The sequence below is a fragment of the Odontesthes bonariensis genome, chromosome 6 (assembly GCF_027942865.1).
Source record: "Odontesthes bonariensis isolate fOdoBon6 chromosome 6, fOdoBon6.hap1, whole genome shotgun sequence".
Lineage (NCBI taxonomy): Eukaryota > Metazoa > Chordata > Actinopteri > Atheriniformes > Atherinopsidae > Odontesthes > Odontesthes bonariensis.
This window is the reverse complement of record NC_134511.1, coordinates 38,643,297-38,662,861: the sequence shown is the minus strand read 5'-3', so window position 1 is coordinate 38,662,861 and position 19,565 is coordinate 38,643,297. Positions and strand designations below refer to the sequence as shown.

The 19,565-nt window shown below is 38.4% G+C and overlaps 2 protein-coding genes across 3 annotated transcripts in view; both read right to left on the bottom strand.

Annotated features, from left to right (window-relative positions):
• arb2a (ARB2 cotranscriptional regulator A) overlaps positions 1-2,595 on the bottom strand; it is a 156,619-nt gene extending 154,024 nt beyond the window's left edge. The window contains exons 1-3 of one of the 2 annotated variants that reach the window (XM_075468747.1): positions 2,527-2,595; positions 1,737-1,877; positions 242-343 (exon numbers count right to left, since the gene is read on the bottom strand). In XM_075468747.1, the coding sequence (XP_075324862.1) occupies positions 242-343; positions 1,737-1,842 (208 nt within the window). In that variant the 5' untranslated portion in view covers positions 1,843-1,877; positions 2,527-2,595. Of the gene's footprint in view, positions 1-241; positions 344-1,736; positions 1,878-2,506 lie in introns of both variants that reach the window. The other variant, XM_075468748.1, reaches the window with a different exon arrangement.
• A 4,827-nt stretch (positions 2,596-7,422) lies between these two features.
• kiaa0825 (KIAA0825 ortholog) overlaps positions 7,423-19,565 on the bottom strand; it is a 124,236-nt gene continuing 112,093 nt past the window's right edge. The window contains exon 23 of the mRNA XM_075468746.1: positions 7,423-8,415. Within this exon, the coding sequence (XP_075324861.1) occupies positions 8,229-8,415 (187 nt within the window). The 3' untranslated portion in view covers positions 7,423-8,228. The remainder of the gene's footprint in view (positions 8,416-19,565) is intronic.

Genomic DNA, 19,565 nt, shown 5'->3' with positions numbered 1-19,565 from the left:
TCATTTTCATGTTATGTCTTGGCCACCCCTAGACAGGGCAACATATAACACTGCACTACTTTTCTTTCTTTTTTTTTTTTTTGTTTCTTAAATTAAGCAATCACTATAAGCTTCTATATAAGAATCTATAAAAACTATAAGAATCTTGCATTGTCTCCTGCAGTTTATTTCCAATTATCATGTTTGTTTTGGCCCCAATACAATACAATCTGTGCCATAAAGATCACATAGCTGCGCTTACATTCATTGAAGGCATAACCGAACTCTTCCAGTGTTTTGGGGAATGTGAAAGGAGGTTCATCTTTCTTCATTAGTTCATCTAAGTCTATTCTTGACAGCAAATCTGCGAAACAAAGAACAAAAAATTAGTGAGAAAATCATTCACAAGAGCTATAGTAGATTTTTCCTGTCAGAATGTAAATTTATCATGTTATTTTTACAATCACTCTAACCTCGGAATATCTAGAATTCACACACTAACTTTCAATTTTCCCTGTCATGAAGCAAAAGCACATGGCCGTCAAGTCCTCCCCAACTGCTTGAAACAAAAGCTCCTCATCATCCTCTAACCCGACATTTCTATGAACAATTACCAGCACTTCTGAAGAAAGTGATACAATTACAGCCACAAAAATTCTAAATTAAAATAATGTGCAAATACCTAACAATGGTTCATGATTATATAGGATGTGATGGATATATTTTAATAGTTTAAGGGACTTGAGTTGTATCGAATGTGTCAATTCAGGTAGATCACAAACTTTCAATAAACACAGAATGAAAAGTAAAGCATATTTAAGCTTTAATAGTCCTTCTGATACTGTAATTACCACTATGAGAATGTTTCATTCATATATAAGCAAAAATTGAATCAGCGGTATAATACACCCAATGCAAACAATGATTTGTAAATCTCATGAACCAATATTGTATTCACAACAGAACATCGAAAACACATCAAATGTTGAAACTGAGACATTTTGCTATTTTATTAAACATATTTGATCATCATGAATTTGATGGCAGCAACAATTCTCAAAGAGTAGGGACAGGCCCAACAAAAGGCTAGAAAAATAAGTGTGACTAAAAAGAAAGCGCTGGAGGAACATGTTGCAACTAATTAGGTTTATAGGCAACAGGTCAGTAACATGACTGGGTATAAAAAGAGCTGTGCAAAAAAAAAAACAGACAAAAAAAAAAATCAATATTGTAAGCCCACGATCTTCAGGCCCTCAGGTGGCACTGCATTAAAAATAAGCATGAGTCTGGGTACTGGACTGGCCTGTCTGCTGTCCAGACCTTTTACCAACCGAAATACTTGGTGTATCATCAAATGTAAAATACAACAAAAAAGACCCAGGTCTGTTGAGCAGCTAGAATCCTATATCTGACAAGAATGGGACAACATTCTTCTCCCAAAGGTCCAACAAATGGACATTCTTGGACCGTTGATAAAAGAAGGCTGCATTACACACAGTGGTAATAATACATATAATATTTTTCATGACATTGTAATCCGTCTCGATTTCACCATTGGTTATGTTTTCTATATTCTATTTATGAGATTTACAAATCATTGCATTCTGTATTGATATACATTTTGCACAGCGTCCCAACCTTTCATATTGCTGTGTGATAGATGGAAAAAAAAATTGTGTGCCTAATCATTCTCATAAAGTGTATTTCTTCTGTTTTACAAAAATACAATTCAGCCCACAGTGCCATTCATAATTAACCTTTGAGTGCAGTGGTTTTTTCTCTGTCCTCCTGGCCAGCAACCTGGGCCATGGTGATGCACAATATGTACAGGGATGGTGTGGCAGCACCAAGATGAGAGAGCATGGGTCCTCCCCTCCCACAGATCACCGAGATGAATTCTGTCACATCAACAATTGGAATGGGTAATGGTGAGAAGATGAACGCGTTATGCTGGAATACATGTTGTGTTACGTCATATTTTAGCACGGCTAAGTCAGATACTAAGTCGTTTATTTATTACAACTGGATCACAGCTTGCAGCAAATGTAAGGGAGCAGTACGTCCCACTAAAAAATAGTATACTTTACTTATGTAACCGGCACAGGCTTCAGTTTGCAACTAAATCCTTGATCATGTCCACTCCTATAACACAAATATAGCTAATAATAAAACTATTCCCCAACAGTTGCGCCACACTGTATGTAAAAGCTAGTATGGCAGTAGACACACGTGCAACAACTGAGTTAATTAGGCACACGCTGCGAAGTCATTTTTTTGTTTGAGGACAACGATGCAGGCAAATGGTATTACCAATATTTCCAACACCACCCCAGAGTGCCTCTTCATTTTCAATTATTCGAACTCTTAAAACAAAAATCCCTAACATGACTATGTGCACTCGTTAGGTGAAGCCCCTACGAGAGGGTACAGTAGGATAGTCGTGTTTTTTTATTAAGACATTCCACTCAAACAGGCGAAATAGAGAGATTCTGCGAGAGGCAGCAGTTCATAGCAGATGCATGCATACTTTTTGTTCGACTCACGCACCATCAGTATTTTGCGACTTTCCTGTTGCTGTTGCTTCCTTGAAATTTCTGAAAACAGGAAGGACTCTGGGCAGAACAGCGTGGAGTGCGTGAGGCTTCCGGGTTACCGGGGCAACAGACTGGAAGAGATATTTAAAGGCACAGTAGCACAGCAAACACCGAGTACAGCTGTCATCTATGGCTTGGTGAGGGAAGCTTGTTTGCGCGATTACTGTCCCTTAACATGAACGTCATTCTATATTTCTTCACAGCCTTTCAAAATGGAAAACTCAAATAAACAAAACGATTCTCCTCTTGTGAATGGTGCACCTATAAAATTTAAAAAAATAAAAGGCATTGTGCAGATTCGTGCACAAACAGAGAGGGTGCTCCACATAACATTTGCTGCTTTCACTAATTTTTGCTGGTCAGATTTAATTACATTTACTTAAGTAACATCTTCAATGTTGGCCCTTTAATTGTAATAGTGTGAATTATAACTAAGTATTTGCTGTGATAGCGGCAAACCTTACAAAAATGTGCAAATTTATTTATCTATTTTATATCCATTATTTGGTCTCAGTTGTCCGACACATCATTTTGTTGATTCTGACACAAGTCCATCAGTGTTTTCTAGGGAATAGCTGTTGTGGCTTAGGACTGTTCTCATAGAATTGTGTGATTTAGTTTAAAGCACTAAAGACTGATAATGACTCTGCTCTATGAATTCAGAAACTGTCGCTTCCTAATCACAAGATTTTTGTGTCTCCAGCTTTAGGTAATTTTATTGTCGTAATTTCACAAATAAATTAATAAAAATATACAATTTGCTACACTAAAGCTGCATGTCCATCATCTAGATGGGTTAGGGTTGTTTTTCATGACATACACTACTATCCCCTAACTATGGGCTGTTTATCATGTGTAACTCTGGCAACACAGATAAGACACACAACTTTGCTCTTTGTGTATTTATTACATTACATTGATTTACCAGGCCCTTTTATTTGACACAACTTACAAGTGAGGAGTATGGAGAAGTATGAAGTATGAAGCCACTAAAACAGTTTGCAACAGGCTTTTGGTTCAGGAAGGTTTAATTATCTTTTGTGAATAATCTTGATATCTGAGCATTATGGAGTTCAGAGAAACAAAATCATCTGTAAATCAATGTTTACGGTTGATAAACATACTCACGTAATAATTTTTCATGCACACACTGTGCAATCTGTTTGCAAAAATGCCATGTAAAGCGCCAAGAAATGGTATATTGTAAGACTGATATCAACTGAAGTTGGCAAGATAGAGGAGGTGCTTCTTGGACCATGCAAGGAATGAATTCCCACAAGTTAGACTTGAGATTCACTGCTTTAAAGAAAACAAAGATGGCTTCCAAATCATTTCAAACATAGTTGGCCCAGATGTCAGCATTTAAACAAACATTTGGCGCTCCCTTTTTCAGCATAATTTGACTAAATCTTTATTTTATTTATTTTTTGTATCTATTTAATCATTAAGGGCAATTCCCTGAACAATCTAAATTGCTGATACAAGCCTGCACTGTTTACTGAACAAAGTTTGACTTCATGGGTGAAATTTAAAAAAAAACAACACCTTTGTTTTTAAGGGACTCAAACACAGTTGGCAAAACTTTCACTGCTAAACTAAAGTCTTCATGAGATAATGTTCTTACAAGTCATCATATTTCGTTTCGTTTCGTTTCGTTTATTCCAAGCAAAAATAATATACAGAACAAGCAGCTAAATATTTGTGCAAATTCAAATAAGCTTGGAAAGGAGTGGGATGAAGACAAGCTTATAGATTCCCACCCCCATTCAGTTCTTAATAAATAATAAGGCCGCCGCTATTTACATAATTTGTTCTCCATCAAATGTGTGTACATAGTACAGTTGCAAAAAAGAAAAGGAAAAAAATACACACATACATACACACAAACATACACATGTACTCATACATATATATACATATAAATAAATATATATATATATATATATATATGCATACATACATATATACATACATTTCTCTACCCCCTTTCTTCTTCCTTAAAAAATACCAGCAATGGTAATAAGAATACCCCAAGGGTAAGACCTGTGAGTAACTGATTATAACATATTTTACTGTCGTACGCAGCGATCTTCTTGCGCACTGTACTTTAATAATATAATTTTTTTATATCTTAGTTTGAAAAGGTGAATGGATGGGCATTGTTTAATATTGACACATAGACTGTTCCATAGACGGACGCCACATACAGATACACACATGGTTTTCCTCGTGGTCCTCACTGCTGGTACTTTGAATTTGCCACAGACCCTCAAATTGTAGTTACCTTTTCTTTTTAAAAATATTCTTTGTATATTTGTCGGTAATAATTCCTTGCTTGCTTTGAACAATAGCTGTGCTGTATAGAAATCAATTAAATCTTGTAGTTTTAATATTTTGGACTGCAGAAACAATGGATTTGTGTGTTCAAGGTAGCCCACTTTATTAATGATTCTTACTGCTCGCTTTTGTATTGTTACTAGGGACTGAAGCAAACTTTTATAGTTATTTCCCCAGACTTCAATTCCATAGGTTAAGTATGGCGATACCAGGCAGGAGTACAATATATGCAAAGCCTTAGGATCTAGAACATATTTAGCTTTGTTCACTATTGAAATATTTTTTGCTGCCATTTTCTGTATATGTCGGATATGTGATTTTCCAGCTCAGTTTATTATCAATTGTGATTCCCAAGAATTTGATTTCGGCTACTTTCTCTATTTCAGTTCCATTTATGTTAATTGCTGATTTTTCTTTTTCTCTATAATTTCCAAATGTGATAACTTTTGTTTTGTTTAAGTTGAGTGATAATTTATTCATATTCAGCCATGTTTGTACTTTAGTTAATTCATGATTTACCTCTTCTATTAGCTTACTGTAATTCTCATCACAGTGAAATAAATTTGTATCGTCCGCAAATAATACCATTTTTAGTACGTTAGAGACCTTAAATATGTCATTAATGTATAAGTTGAACAGTAATGGGGCCAGTATAGAACCTTGAGGAAGACCACAAACAATGCCCATTCGTTCAGACTCAAACTCACCCAACTTCACAAATTGCTGTCTCTCTGTTAAATAGCTTTTAATCCAGTTCCAGGCCACTCCCCGTATGCCATATTTTTCTAATTTTTGGAGTAGGATACCGTGATCAATTGTATCAAATGCTTTCTTCAGGTCTATGAAAATTCCGACAGCATGCTTTTTGTTGTCTATTGCATCAGTGATTTCTTCTACAGCGTCTATGATTGCCATTGTGGTTGATCTCTTTGGTCTAAATCCGTATTGTCCATCATTAAGCAGTTTATGTTTCTCAATAAATTTTTCTAGTCTGGTGTTGAACAATTTTTCTAATATTTTTGAGAAATTGATATTGATTAAATATAAAAACAATCTATCCCGTTAGGCTGGTTCAAATCCCAGCTGAGGCCTTTCTGGGTAGAGTTTGCATGTTCTCCCTGCGCATGTGTGGCTTTCTCCCACCTTCCAAAAAAAATGCATGTTTGGTTAACTGATGATTCTAAATTGATCCTCTGTGAGAGTGCATGGTTGTTTGTCTTGTTTGCCCTGATGAACTGGCGCCCTATTCGGGGTGAATCCTACCTCTCACAGCTGCTGGGATAGGCTCCAGAGCGAGATTTTTGTTGTGGGAGGAATTTGTGATTGATAAAATATGAAGGACTTCATCATTTCAGAGAAAAAAAAAAGACAAAATGGGATTTGAACTAAGAGACCAAATGGTCTAACAGTTAGACCAGCTTTCAGCTAGAGCCATTTGGTCTCTTGCACAAGAAGAAAGGTGCAGGTCATAGCATCAACACACAGTGTAGCCAGTGTCATACAGTCATACTGTCCTGTAACTCTGCTTTTTTCTCTCAAAGTGCACCAGATTGATACTTTTAAATATAAAATGTCCAAAATTTTCTTGAGGGTTGGATCCTTCTAACCTTTTGCACACCTGACCCGTTTTCATGCCTGCATTAGAGAGGTACCAAAACATTAGGAAACATGCACAGATGATGTTATCTTTGTTTTGGCAGCACTTACATCTGTGAACAAACCTTTTGTGTAATGAACAAGTCCAGGCTCAGAAGCACTCTGACCGACCCACACCTACAGGATATACTCAACCTTTCTTGTAATGCTTCCATGTTTCTCTATATGCTGACTCAAAACTTGCAGTACTTACAGTAGATATGAACAAAATAAAACAAATATGTTTCCATTATGGACAAGTGTGGACAACAAACTATACTAAGAGTAAGCATTTGAAACAAAAATTGCTGTGACTACTTATTTTCAAAATGTACATTATGTTATCATAAGGCCCAAGTTTCAAAATGATTTCTTTCATAATCCTGAAATAAAAGTGCATCATTGGATTGATTTTCTTACGAAATAATTATAAATATAACTATCCATCCATCCATTTTCTATACCCGCTTAATCCGTCGGTCGGGTCGCAGGGGTGCTGGAGCCTATCCCAGCGGTCATCAGGCAAGAGGCGGGGTACACCCTGGACAGGTCACCAGTCCATCACAGGGCCACACAGAGACAAATGAGACAAACAACCACACACTCCTAAGGACAATTTCTTTAGAGACACCAATTAACCTAACATGCATGTTTTTAAACAGTGGGAGGAAGCTGGAGTACCTGGAGAGAACCCACGCATACACAGAGAGAACATGCAAACTCCACACAGAAAGGCTTCAGCTGGGAGTTGAACCTGGAACCTGGAAAAATAAATAGATACATGAACAGGTGCTTAATCTGAGAGGCAAGGAAAAGAAATAAAGGAGATCAAAGCTTTTCTTTTTTAAATTTTTTTGCAGAAACCGGTTTGCATGAAAGAACAGTTTAGCTAGCCAAATACACATATATACACATATATACACAGACATTCTTATTACTATAATTACAGTTAGAGTAGGGGTGCCCAAACCTTTTCCCTGAGAGGGTCAAAATGAAAATCTATCAAAGGGCTGTGGGCAAAATGCAATAATATAATGCGCAAAATGCTTCTTTAAGTAATGTTCTTTTATTTTTCATACAGTTCTTTAACCTTCCTTTCTGTATAAAGAACATTACAGACAAAAATATAACAAATAAGTCATATATAGGCATTTAAAACAAACATCTAAATTTCAGTATAATTATATGTAGTGCAAAACGTCAAAAAGTACATGTCCAACGGGAAAACAACTTAACAGCAACAATGACATGACACTAGTAAGAAACATGAAGCCGGTCTTTGGCTTTTATCACTCTCTCAGTATCAAGCTGCAACTGACTCATTTTTTATAAATCTTGTCCCAGGGAAACAAATCCAGAACTGATTTCTGCATATATGCTCCAAAAAGATTTTTTTTTTTTTAAGTATCTGATGCAGCAGAGAACAGCACAGAGAGTCTGATGTGTGTGCATAAAGAGGAAGGCACCAACTCTCACACTCTTTTTGTTTCTTCTCCACTCTCATGTTTTTTTTTTTTATGCACACGCATATGTAAATTTTGCAGCATGTACAAACAAAATTGTACCCACAAATGTGCAAATGCACGCTCACACTCGCATAAACACACTGCTGCACTGAAAGCTGCAAGTGCATATTACAAGAAAACATTTACAACATGATAAAAATCCCAACTGCGTGGACCGTTATTGGGCAGCACGTTTATCGGATGGTTGTGTTTCCCCCTGGGTCTGCTTTGCTGGTGTCTCATCAGTTCCAGGAGGCTCCTGTGGTCCCGAACAGCAGCAGCGACAAACAAAAAAGGCTTTCTGAAGTTCTTCTACCATTCCTTTCTCACCGTCTTCCAGCTCAGCATCTTCCTGCATATCCCACCTGGAGAGCATGGATACACACAATTCCACCATTTTAATAAAATCAAATGTTTGTCAGGGTTAAATAAACACAAATTTAGTAGAAACTACTGAATATGTCTCATAAGTTATTTTGATGTGTAAGGATAGTGCCAACAGACCAGATCAGATGTCCATTTTTTGTCACTTCTCCATTCATACAGTTAAAAATTTTATCAGCAGAATATAGCATTATTAATTCATGTTTCTAGAAGCTATAGATTTTTTTTTTTTTTTTTTTAAACAATCCAACCATGACTATTATGTAAACCTTACCAAATGTATTTGTTGTTGAAACTTTACTTAACAGTGAGTGAGTATGAAAGGGCAAAAACATGACAAACTGACTGGAGACTGGATCCGTGGTGTTCAAACTGAAAAAGCAGTGAAAATAAAATTATTAGCACCGGAGTCATACTCAGGTCTCTCGGATAAAAGTCTACTTATTCCACAATCACTCCTCCTTGTTTGCTGGAGGATATGTCACGCATTGATGCGTTCTACTAAAAAACTTTTCCAGGAAAAAATGATCTGTGATTTCTAGAATGACTAAATGACTGTTTTAGTCTGGTTACTGGGCTGTCTCGCACCCACTGCAGACCACCAGGACTATTTTTCCATGCAATTTGGGTCAGTAGAGTGGTCGTTTCTGCTGGTGTCCTATGCTATCCGATGAACAGTTTTACCCTTATGCAAACAAGCACTTGGACACTTCCAGGTTTCCCAACACAGGAAAAAAAAGGGAGAAAAAAAGGAGACAGTGGACATTCAAACATTCAAAGTAAGTAAGGCAAACTTAAATTGCTTCATGATCTCTACATTTTCTCTTCTCTGTCAGGTGGATTCTTGCCATAGCAAAGTGATCCTTTAACAACTGCAGAACTATCCCTGTTTGGGTGACTACATTTTATGGAGGAAATTGCTCCACACATCATGTTGGCTCTCCATCTTGCTTAATCGCTTCTGCAGTATGTCTCCCCATAACGTTTTCTAATTCTTCAAGCTGCAGATGGGATGGAGGGCTTCATATGAGGACATCAAGGGAAGTCACGTTGTAATTCACATTCAGTATTTCAATTGAATCCTTTGACGAGTAACTGTGGTCAATCAAATCCATATGGAAAGCTGAAGGCTGTCTTTGAGCTGCCGCATTACACTCACTCCAAAGAAGAATTATATCTCTCCGACTGCAAATGATTGCATTTTCATTGCAATCTCTGAGTCTCCTTTTATCCTGCCCTCCCTCCTCTCAGATTTCTCGCTATAGACCATCCTCAAACATGTGCCATATAGTTGTGTGTGTTTGAGGTGTACATTTGTGGAAGCAGGCAAAGGAGGTAAAACACCAAGTACATCACACATATGTTTAATGCATACTAAGATTTGTGCCTCTCTTTCTCTCTTTGATGAAGTTCCAGCCTCTGTCATAATGCATTTCTGGACCAATCAGACATCCTCTTTCTCCATTTCCCCACCACTCTCAGTATAGTAATTACCCTCTCTAAGGGGAGGATCCGTTTATGTAAATGTGCGTCCTCCCTCCTTATACAACTTTGGCCATTTCAACTTTGGATTTCTGTTTTACTGGGTAATTTTTGTGTCAGTTTCTCTCCATACGTCCATCAAAGTATGAGTGGACTGTCTCTCAAAGAAGACAGAGAACAAAGAAGTAATAGCGCAGGAAGACGAGTTATCCCTATATTATTTTTGAGTGACACAGAATTAAAATTGGTTCTACCAAATAACCATTATGAGATACAAATACTCGCACAAACAAAACAATACAAATGTCACACAATATGCAAAATGAGAGCAGGAAGCGACTGAGGTAGAACAGAAAGCTGGGAGAATGGCAGCCAATAAAGGAGGGATGGAGAGGGGAAGGAAGGCAGGAAGGTACGCTAAAGGTTTTTCAATGTTTAATTTTCAAATAGGATTAAGCAGAATGACATTTAGCTGAAGGTTACAGGCTCAGCATTGTCTTAGCTGATATTGATATGCAGGAGGCGCCTTGCTTGTCACTGGGACAAACACTGTTGATGAATGAGAAGTCTTTCCCTAGGAAGGTGTTAAGTGCAAATTTGAAATGAGACTGAGGTAGAAGTGGAGAGGGAAAGAAAACACACACACACACTCAGATTGAATTACCACAATAGCTGCCATGTAAACTGTCACTAGATTATGTTTCCAAAAGTGTAAATTGCTCCGTAAAGTACAGGTTGGATATTTGTTGAAGCTGGTTGATCTTGTGCTGAAATGGAGCTAAAAAACACACAAGGTGCTTTGCTGTATCTAATTTCAAGAACAACGGCACAACAACATCTCATAGAAATGCATAAGTAGGCTAAAGTTGACAGTAACTTCACTGTATCCTCATTTCGGCAAGTTTTCCCCTAGAATTTACATCTTAATAAGGGAAGTCTTACCCTTTAATTCTTATGGGCTCTGCTCATTTCTCATGCATTAATACTGGAGCTGCTGACTTAGCTCTTCCTCTGAATACAGAATAGGACACACATATTAAGACTCATATATTTACAAGATTGATGCCACGGGAGATTGTCTCAGAGTGAGATGAAAAGGCTGGCTCAGATCTATTTCAGTGTGAACATCAGTGTAAGCTGTCCTAATCATGGGATGATGCAGACAGAAGACAGACAGCATCCATCCTGATTTTCAGCTGATAATCAGTAGTGATGTTCAACAAATTAATAGCATAAGCCTAGCTCAGAGATCATCAGACAATCAACTTACTAACTAAATCTTCCTCAAAACACAGTGCAGATGAAACCACTACAAAGCTCTGTCTCCTGGAGAATACCAAGAGGTTGTAAACTCTAAGTAAAAAAAGTACTGCTCCAGAGCGAGGAGCAGCAACTAAATAAAACAGGCAGAGGTACAAGTGGAAGAAAGTGAGTGAGCACAGAAGACAGAGTACTTGAAAGATCATGGGAGACTGCGGCCAGTGGTTCTTTCTCCAGCTGTCAGCGAGCTGAGTGTTTTCTCTCAGAGTGCTGGGTGTTTGTGCTGCACAGGGTGCCCTGCCTGCTCTGCCACTGGGACCTCTGTTTGTTTAAAAGGTGCGCCTGTCAAACAGAGAGCACCACCGACAGCCAGACACTCAGCTAAATGACTCTGACAGCAGCCCTAATCAGAGGCTTTGCACATTGCCACATTGCTTCGAGGATCCATCATAACCCAAGTCTAAATATTTAAAGTGCTAAACTTTCCAAAGGTCAGGTCTTTCCATGCGTGCCAGGGTGACATGTGTCACAGAAGTAGGAAGAGTCACAAAACAGGAGAGAGACATGGAGAAATAGATACTATGGTTGAATGTCCTCTATAAACTTTGCCCTTGTGAAATATGCTTTAGTTTTACACCTTTGGAATCTGGTTACTTGAAGCTGGCAGGCGTCATTCTCAAAGGTCATCGCATCTTCAAATATCTTATGAAATAACTAGTTAGAACCTTGGATTAGCATGAGGGTTCAATTTTTGACGTGATTTTTTATATAGTGATAAATTCTTGCAATTTACAACCCAAACACAACTGACAAATGGGTCTTAGACCAAACAAGACTCTCAAAATGAAAAATAAATGAAGAGGAAAAAAAAATCATTAAAAATCATATTTCAAAAGTTAAGGAGAAATAAAATAAACTAGCTTGTTGAGAGCAGGGAGTGAGGAGTTTGAATCACCTAAGACAATTAAACCTTTTAAAACAAGGGCTATCTGACCAGAACAGGGTTTGCAAACTCAAACAGCTTTTTTAAAGAGTTTTAAGATTAAGATCAGATTTATTGGTCATGCATACACATGAAATTTGTCCTCCGCTTTTAACCCATCCAGTTTGGCACCTGTTGACACACATATGCACATGCACAGAGTCACACACTCATAGAGACAGATGCCAACCTGGAGCGGTATTCACAGCGTCCGGGGAGCATGGGGGTACGGTGCCCAGCCGTGACAAGGAGGTGGACTGACACCCCTCCAGAACCACCAACCTTCCGGTTATTGGACGACCAACTCTAATCACTGAGCCACGGCCGCCCAGTTTTTGGTTAGGAGCTTAAAGTAGTGGGGTAAAAGTAGATGGATGTATAGTTGGTGAAAAGGTGTGCGTGTGTGGATGTGAGCAAGGAAAGTCTGTCCAAGTCTTCATCAGACCCGGAGTAGCCGTGTTAAGTTATATTCTCTTAAACTTGGCCCTAGGTTTCGTGGTTCTACTGAAAGCAGAGCAGCGAAGGCTGTAATTTTATCCCGATCTACAGTGTTAATTCATAATAAGTGATAAAAGAAGCTCAAACTTCCGTGTACCTATGTAGAGTAACGTTTGTCACAGTTATATGACAAACGTAAAAAAAAAAAAGTTAGTTTGAAATGGAAGATACAGAAACCACTTCTGCTGAGGCAACTGACAAGTTCACAATACAGGGCAGGGGGTCATTTCTTTGACTCAATTTCCATTGAGAAGAAAACATCCAATTCAATTTAGATATGTGCCTGTGCGAGGCCATAAGCCAGAGGGAGATTGTAACTGACAGCCATTGGGCAGCTGGCTGGATTTGAATATTGACGAGACAGAGACTTGACAGAAGGGATTATACTCTACCTTCTGACTTACTAGCTGCTACACTGATCCATTCTATTGTCAGATCAAGTCAATGTCAGATCTACAGTATGTCCGCATGGTGCTGGAATGCCACTCAGAATTAAACCCGACCTGAGATCCATCCCAATACGAACTGATGTCCACTCAAAGGCTACAAGATACTCAGTAAAGCAACGAGGACACAAACATGTAATATCAAAGCAAATCTATTTCAAACATGAGATGACAGCTTTTTTCTGTTTAGCTGGCGCGTTCAATACACACAAACATGCAGAGATTATAATAAATGATGCATGATAATTCTAATTTAAATCTGATCCTACTTAATACTGGCCCTCTACATTTTATTCAAGTTCTTTCTACTCTTGTAAAACCATTCTGAGTTCATAATTAAACAACTATATACATCAGACGAGTCAGTCTGCTCTGTTTTTAAATGTGTGTGCTGTCGTTAATATGTTTGTATGTGTATGAGATTGGTGGTCAAACACTTTATCATCCATGTCAAACCAGACCCATCTCAAACCAAGCTCCCACCCTCCCATCTCGAGGTCCGTCAACAGCAGGCTAGTCATAGAGTGCCTGATCAAAGGGCCCAGGGCAGATCTGTGAAGGCCCTTTGAAAGGACATCCACAGTTACACAAGTTGACACGCTTTTTCTTGCTGGAGCACATACGCACATCCAGGCTCAGAGGCATGCATGCATACAAGTGCATCTGCAGAGGCACTCGTACAAAAACAAGATTTCAAACACAGCATGGTATACGACTACTTTCTTGCAACGATAAGCCTGCATATCAGAGGGCACAAATGGCCTTTTCATTAAATCGCCACATGAAGCTTCCAGCTATAGGTTGAAGAGGAAGGAAAGAGATAGAAAGGGAGATGACTGGAGATAATTTTAATCAGCAAGAAGGTTCTGCTTTCGGGCCTGCTGTGTTGAGTCTGCACGTCCTTCCTGCGTCTTCACTGGTTTTCTCTGAATTCTTGAGCATCATCCCATAGTACAAAGACTTGGATGTTTGGTTTATGGTGATTCTCTTGAATGTTGTCTGTTTCTAGGCGTTAGCTCTGTGATGGACTGATGAGCTGTCTAGAGTAGAACTTGTCCAAAGTCAGCTGGGATGGGCTCCAGCACCCAATGAACCCCAGCAGGATAAAAAGGGAATCAATAAGGTATTGATGCACATTACCAACACAATAAGAATGACACTTAAAGGAAAAGCTCAATCAATATGACAAACTTTGCAAGAATACTCCCTTACAAATCCTGCCAGTATGAACAAATAATGAGTTTTTGGGATGCTTGTGGGCAGATTTTGTTACCTTTTCACAGAAATAGAGTACATTGTTCCTCCTTCAAGTTTTTGTGCATATCTGAGCCAAGGGTCAATTGGCTCCAGTTTTGTACTCATTGAAGAGATGTGAGACTGGTATCAATATTTCTCAATATAACAAGAAAAAATGTTTTAAAAACAGTGGATTGTTGTTTGATTTTAAAATAAGTGAGATTTTGTTTAAGATTTATATCATTTTCTGTAGTGCTGGGGATGATGTGCAACATTTGAATGGGAATTGATCAGTGTATTTATTTTGAAAAATAACTAAGGGTTATGGTTGTTTGCATGACAACGTGTGTTTTGTGGGCCAATCTTTCAGTTATGCAAGACACCTTTTGTTCTTTATTTCAAGGAATCAAATTTGTCATGTGTCCATATATGTCAAATCCCTCTGCAATGCTGTTTCTAGCTCCTAACTATTCTCTCCTGCCATTCAGGGGAAAGTTTGTGTAAATTTGCAGTGGCTTAATTACTGAATAATTTAGACCTAGCTCCAAACTATTGTAGACATTTCCATATTAATGTGTTTGCCTACTGGTTCAACATTTATTTTTATTGTGGACAGGAGGCTAGTGATTATCACAGCACATGCAGTTGTTTGGGTATTTCAGACATCATTAGACTGCTTGTCCACCACTGTGTGACTGTAAGCACTTGTCTATGGGACATATTTTGGCACATTCCTGAGATGAACTCGCTGTTCTTCTGTGGCTTGGACGTATCAGATCTTGTTCCAAAAGAAAAGAGTGAGGGACCGTGGTCATGTTGGACAAGGTGAGGTCTAATTTAGAATCCTTGCATTTTGTGAATGCTTTATTATATGCAGTAAAAATAAGGACGACAGCAAGTAACCAAACACCTGCCAAGTCCAAACAACTGTCTGCTGGTCAGTGCAGCCGGTAGATGACTGCTTCACACAGACACTGAGTTCTGTATGCGCCCCAGAGGGTTGACAGCTCTTTGCTCCTTTTATCTTCCAGTCTGACCCTCCTCTCTCTCTCTCTGCCTTACCTTCCCTTTCTTTTTCTTTTCTCTCTCCTCAGTCTCCCAAATCTTTGGCTCTTGTTAGGAGCTTGGCTGAGAAGGCTGGCACCTTTCACTGAGACGGCCCCCCGAGGAGGTTGTGACACTTAAAAGCGCTAGCATGTGTATGTACTTATACGTGCACGTGTGACCACACTTACTCCAACTACAACAAATCACTACAGCAAGGCCCTTCATTAGGAAACCCAACCACCTTGGCATCTTTCAGCTGTGTCCTGTCTGACTGTCTGATACAGTTTCTCAAACTCCAACAACGTGGAGCACAACAATTATTTCCAACAGGGAGCAAAAAGCTTTAGCAAAAGCAAAAATAATTAATTCCATCATTAATCAGGTAGTATTTCTGATCTAAAACAAAAAGTATTGTGATATGCATAATATGCATACCGTATGCATCTTTTAACCGTATCAATCCTTCATCTCCAACTGCTGTAATGTTGGGTTGACCCCCAACATTGTAGATATCTGCTAACAGTGAAGTGTGTTATGGAATCTCTGGGATTGAAATCTCAGGAGAATGAACCCTTCTTTCAACAGAAACCTTGAGATGGATACAAGGAAGGAGATTTTTATTATTTTTTTTTGTCAGTCCTGCTGACATTTGATAAATATCAAATGAATGTTTTAAAAGATAAAGCAAAAGAAGAAGTCTAGATATACAACAATATAAAATGCACACACAAATGAATGAACACAAAGTGCTAATGCAAACCTGAAATACAAAGTAAGGGCTACATTTGCTGCACAGTATGCTTTGTCGTCATCCCAGCTGTTTCCCTTTTTATTTATATTTTAGGGCAGTGCTTCCTCTCACCCAAGGATAGGTTTGGCTAATTTACTTTAATAAACACATTATGATTGAGAGTTTTAAAGTCATTTATCCGCTTCGTTCCATCACAGTGCACCACCTGCCTACAAGAAAACCACCCAGACCTACATTGTCCTCTGAAGTCTCTGCAAAACCTCAACCCCTTATTCCAACTTCTACTGCCACCAGATGATTCACATACCCCTGCCCTTTTTTTAAAAGCACAATTACTAAAGCCCTCCATAACACACAACCTGCCTCTGTGTCTTGTGTCTGTATTTGGGTCTTCTCCTTTAAACCTTGTCACCAAATGCATAAGATATAACCCATGAATTAATGAACAAAGGTGCCGATAGTCTTTAGATTTTGCCCTCCTCAAACACAAGCACAAACACTGAGAACAAGCAGTAATGCAAGCTCCCCACTGAACATCCTACAGAGGGGAAAAAAAAATGTTATTTGTTGTTGTTTCACCCCGGTGTGCAACCAGGAAATAATCTATGACTTATTCAATAGTTTCACTTTGTTATTTGTGCACATATGAAGTAGAAACTCTACTAAGGATTGTTGAGCGTCGAGAAACTGCAGCTTGCTCTCAGACAAAGACCTCGCTCTTAGACACTGATCTGGCAAAACTTTTGTTCAGACCAAGCTATATATAATTTCCAAGCCACAATGAATACATTTCACATTTCAGCATAAAATTTGTCTTGGCTTTGCTGCGCAAGTTTCTAGTATGAATGATTTCATGAAAAGTTAATAGTTTTGGTATTTTAACACTACCTCTGATCCTTTAAAAAACTAAAGTGACTTAATAACACAAACTAACGAATCGAGGCAGCTTGCAACCAGCAAATACTGGTAGTGTTCTAAAATGAGATTTTTTTTTTTTGTCCAAAGACTCTCATAGATTTAAAGAGAGACATATACAGTCCTCAGATCCCTTTTGGATAGGGCTGTCAGTAAGGCGAAGTGGGTTAATACACTGTAGTTTTCACTTAAAATTACGTTTAACCTTCCGCATTTTATGCTTTTTGTAGTTGGCTAAACTGTTCTGCTGCTTACCCTGCTGACAACAGCAGATTAATTCCATGTCACTATTTTTTTAGACTAAACAGGTTCTTACCAGTGAACTGAAGAAGAAAATCTCACCAAAGTAACATTTTTGTTTTATTAAACACAACACATTTGCTTTAACGTGTGGAACAATTTGTGTCACAAACAGGCATCAGTTGGTCTTGAATCCATACTTTAAGCGATACTGTAAATCAAAGTATAAAGGTGCCATGCATAATGACATTATTAGATATGGACTCCTGTGGGTTTGTTGATCCTGCAATGAACTGATTAGTCCATGCAGGGCATGATCTCACCTTACTATGTTGTGTATTCGTGTGTGTGTTCATATTAGTCGTTGGCTGGGGGTGCTCTGTTATTGTCTATCAGATCGGGGCCTTGTTCTGTCACCGCTTAAAACAGTTCATTTTCTACCACGCTAATGGCAGTTTTAGGGGGTTAAGGAGATAAATAAATCCTCACTGTCACCTCATTTAAAAATCAAATGCCACTTAATTATAGCTGTATGTGTTTTCAAACACTTTGCATAATTTATTGTTCTGCTCCATCCTAATCTCCAGATCCTTATCATGTGCGCTCTGTTTTACCCCCTCTGTCCTCATAATAAAATTATAATGCCCTTCTTTTAGTTTTTCTTTCTCCTTCTCGCTGCCAACAGCAGTGTGAAAGAGATAAGGAAAAGCGATGAAAAGACTTTTTAAGTTGCGCCTCACCTTGTAGGGAATCTGATCTATTGTCAGCTCACGAGATTATACCATGCATACATTTTTACACACAGCCCTCTGGCAGTATTGCATTTCTTACAAACAACAGCTAAACAATGCCAAATGAATGCCAATTTCTATGAAAAGAACAGGGCAACATTACCCTTCACGATCTGATTTTAGGCACACATCACAAAAACACTACAAATAAAAGCATGACATGACAATTAGATTACTAACCCTACATTCATGTGGTGTCAAGAAGTTTCTTCTGTTTTGCATTTGTACTGTAAGGGTCTATTCTTCCGAGTCTCTGAAGAACAAATTGAGAGGCAATGTTGCCCTGGCACAATGACGATCATGAAGAAAAGTGGGGCCACTAATATGCTACTTTATTGGCTAATGCTTCGTCCATCAAAACCAAAAGACTTAACATCTACTCACAATTACATTAAGCTGATACGTCTGAATATAATTGCATCTACAAATCAGATTTAATTTAGAGAAATTAGGGACATTAGTACAATGACAGCGACAATACATGACAAACAAAGAACAGGCAGAATTTACATCCATTGCAAAGTACACGCAAATGATATGAAAAGTTTGGAAGAGAAAACAAATCTCACTGTACATTCACATATTTTCCACTTGCCAAAATCCACCGATTATATGGATCATTTCACATTCAGACAACATGAGACACTGTATAGCTGCAGCTGCCAAAAGGGAGAGCACAGTAATTGTCCAGCGCAAACTGGATCAGAAGCCAGATGTGATCCTCATAATCAGTGGATCTTGAAAGTTAAGCATTTTTATCCTCTAACTAAGAAAAACTGCAATTTTAAATATGCAAATGAAGACAACATCAGGAACATTGTTAAAATCATTCAAAGTTCGCTGATTATGAAAACAAGTATAATTTCCAGAAGTATGTAAAGATCCACAAGGATAGACACCAAAATAACAAAGGCAAAAAATTTTACATCTGAAATTTAACTCTAAAACTTAATCCTGACCACAAGAGTAATTTAATCTTATGGGGTCCAGCACTTTCTCCCCCAAAAAAGCTACCAGACTTTGCAAGCATGGCTCACTCCTGGTTTTCAGACCCCACAAGTTGAGTAAAACAAGTTAACACGTACACACACAATCTGTAACACTTTCGTCGATGAATGTGAACTGGGAGCAAATGTTTTGCATACACAACAAGATGTGTATGAGCTTTTCTGTTCCATAGACTCAGAAGCATTAGCTGCCGCTTTGTTACCGAAACAAGGTAATGGATGGGAGGAGCATACAGTTGTGCATCCGCTCTATGGCCCTTCAATCCTGGACCAGTCAATGGACCAGACAGGCCGGGGCTTAGTTTATCACATATATCCTATGGCTGGTCAGCATAGCAGTCCGATACAAGTCAATAAGAGGTTGCTACTCCTGAATATTCACTCAAGTGTTCAGTGGCAGGCTGCATATTAATCAGATCACCAACACATAAGTAGAGCCCAGACTTTCAAGCAGGTTTTTATAAAGATTCAAAAAG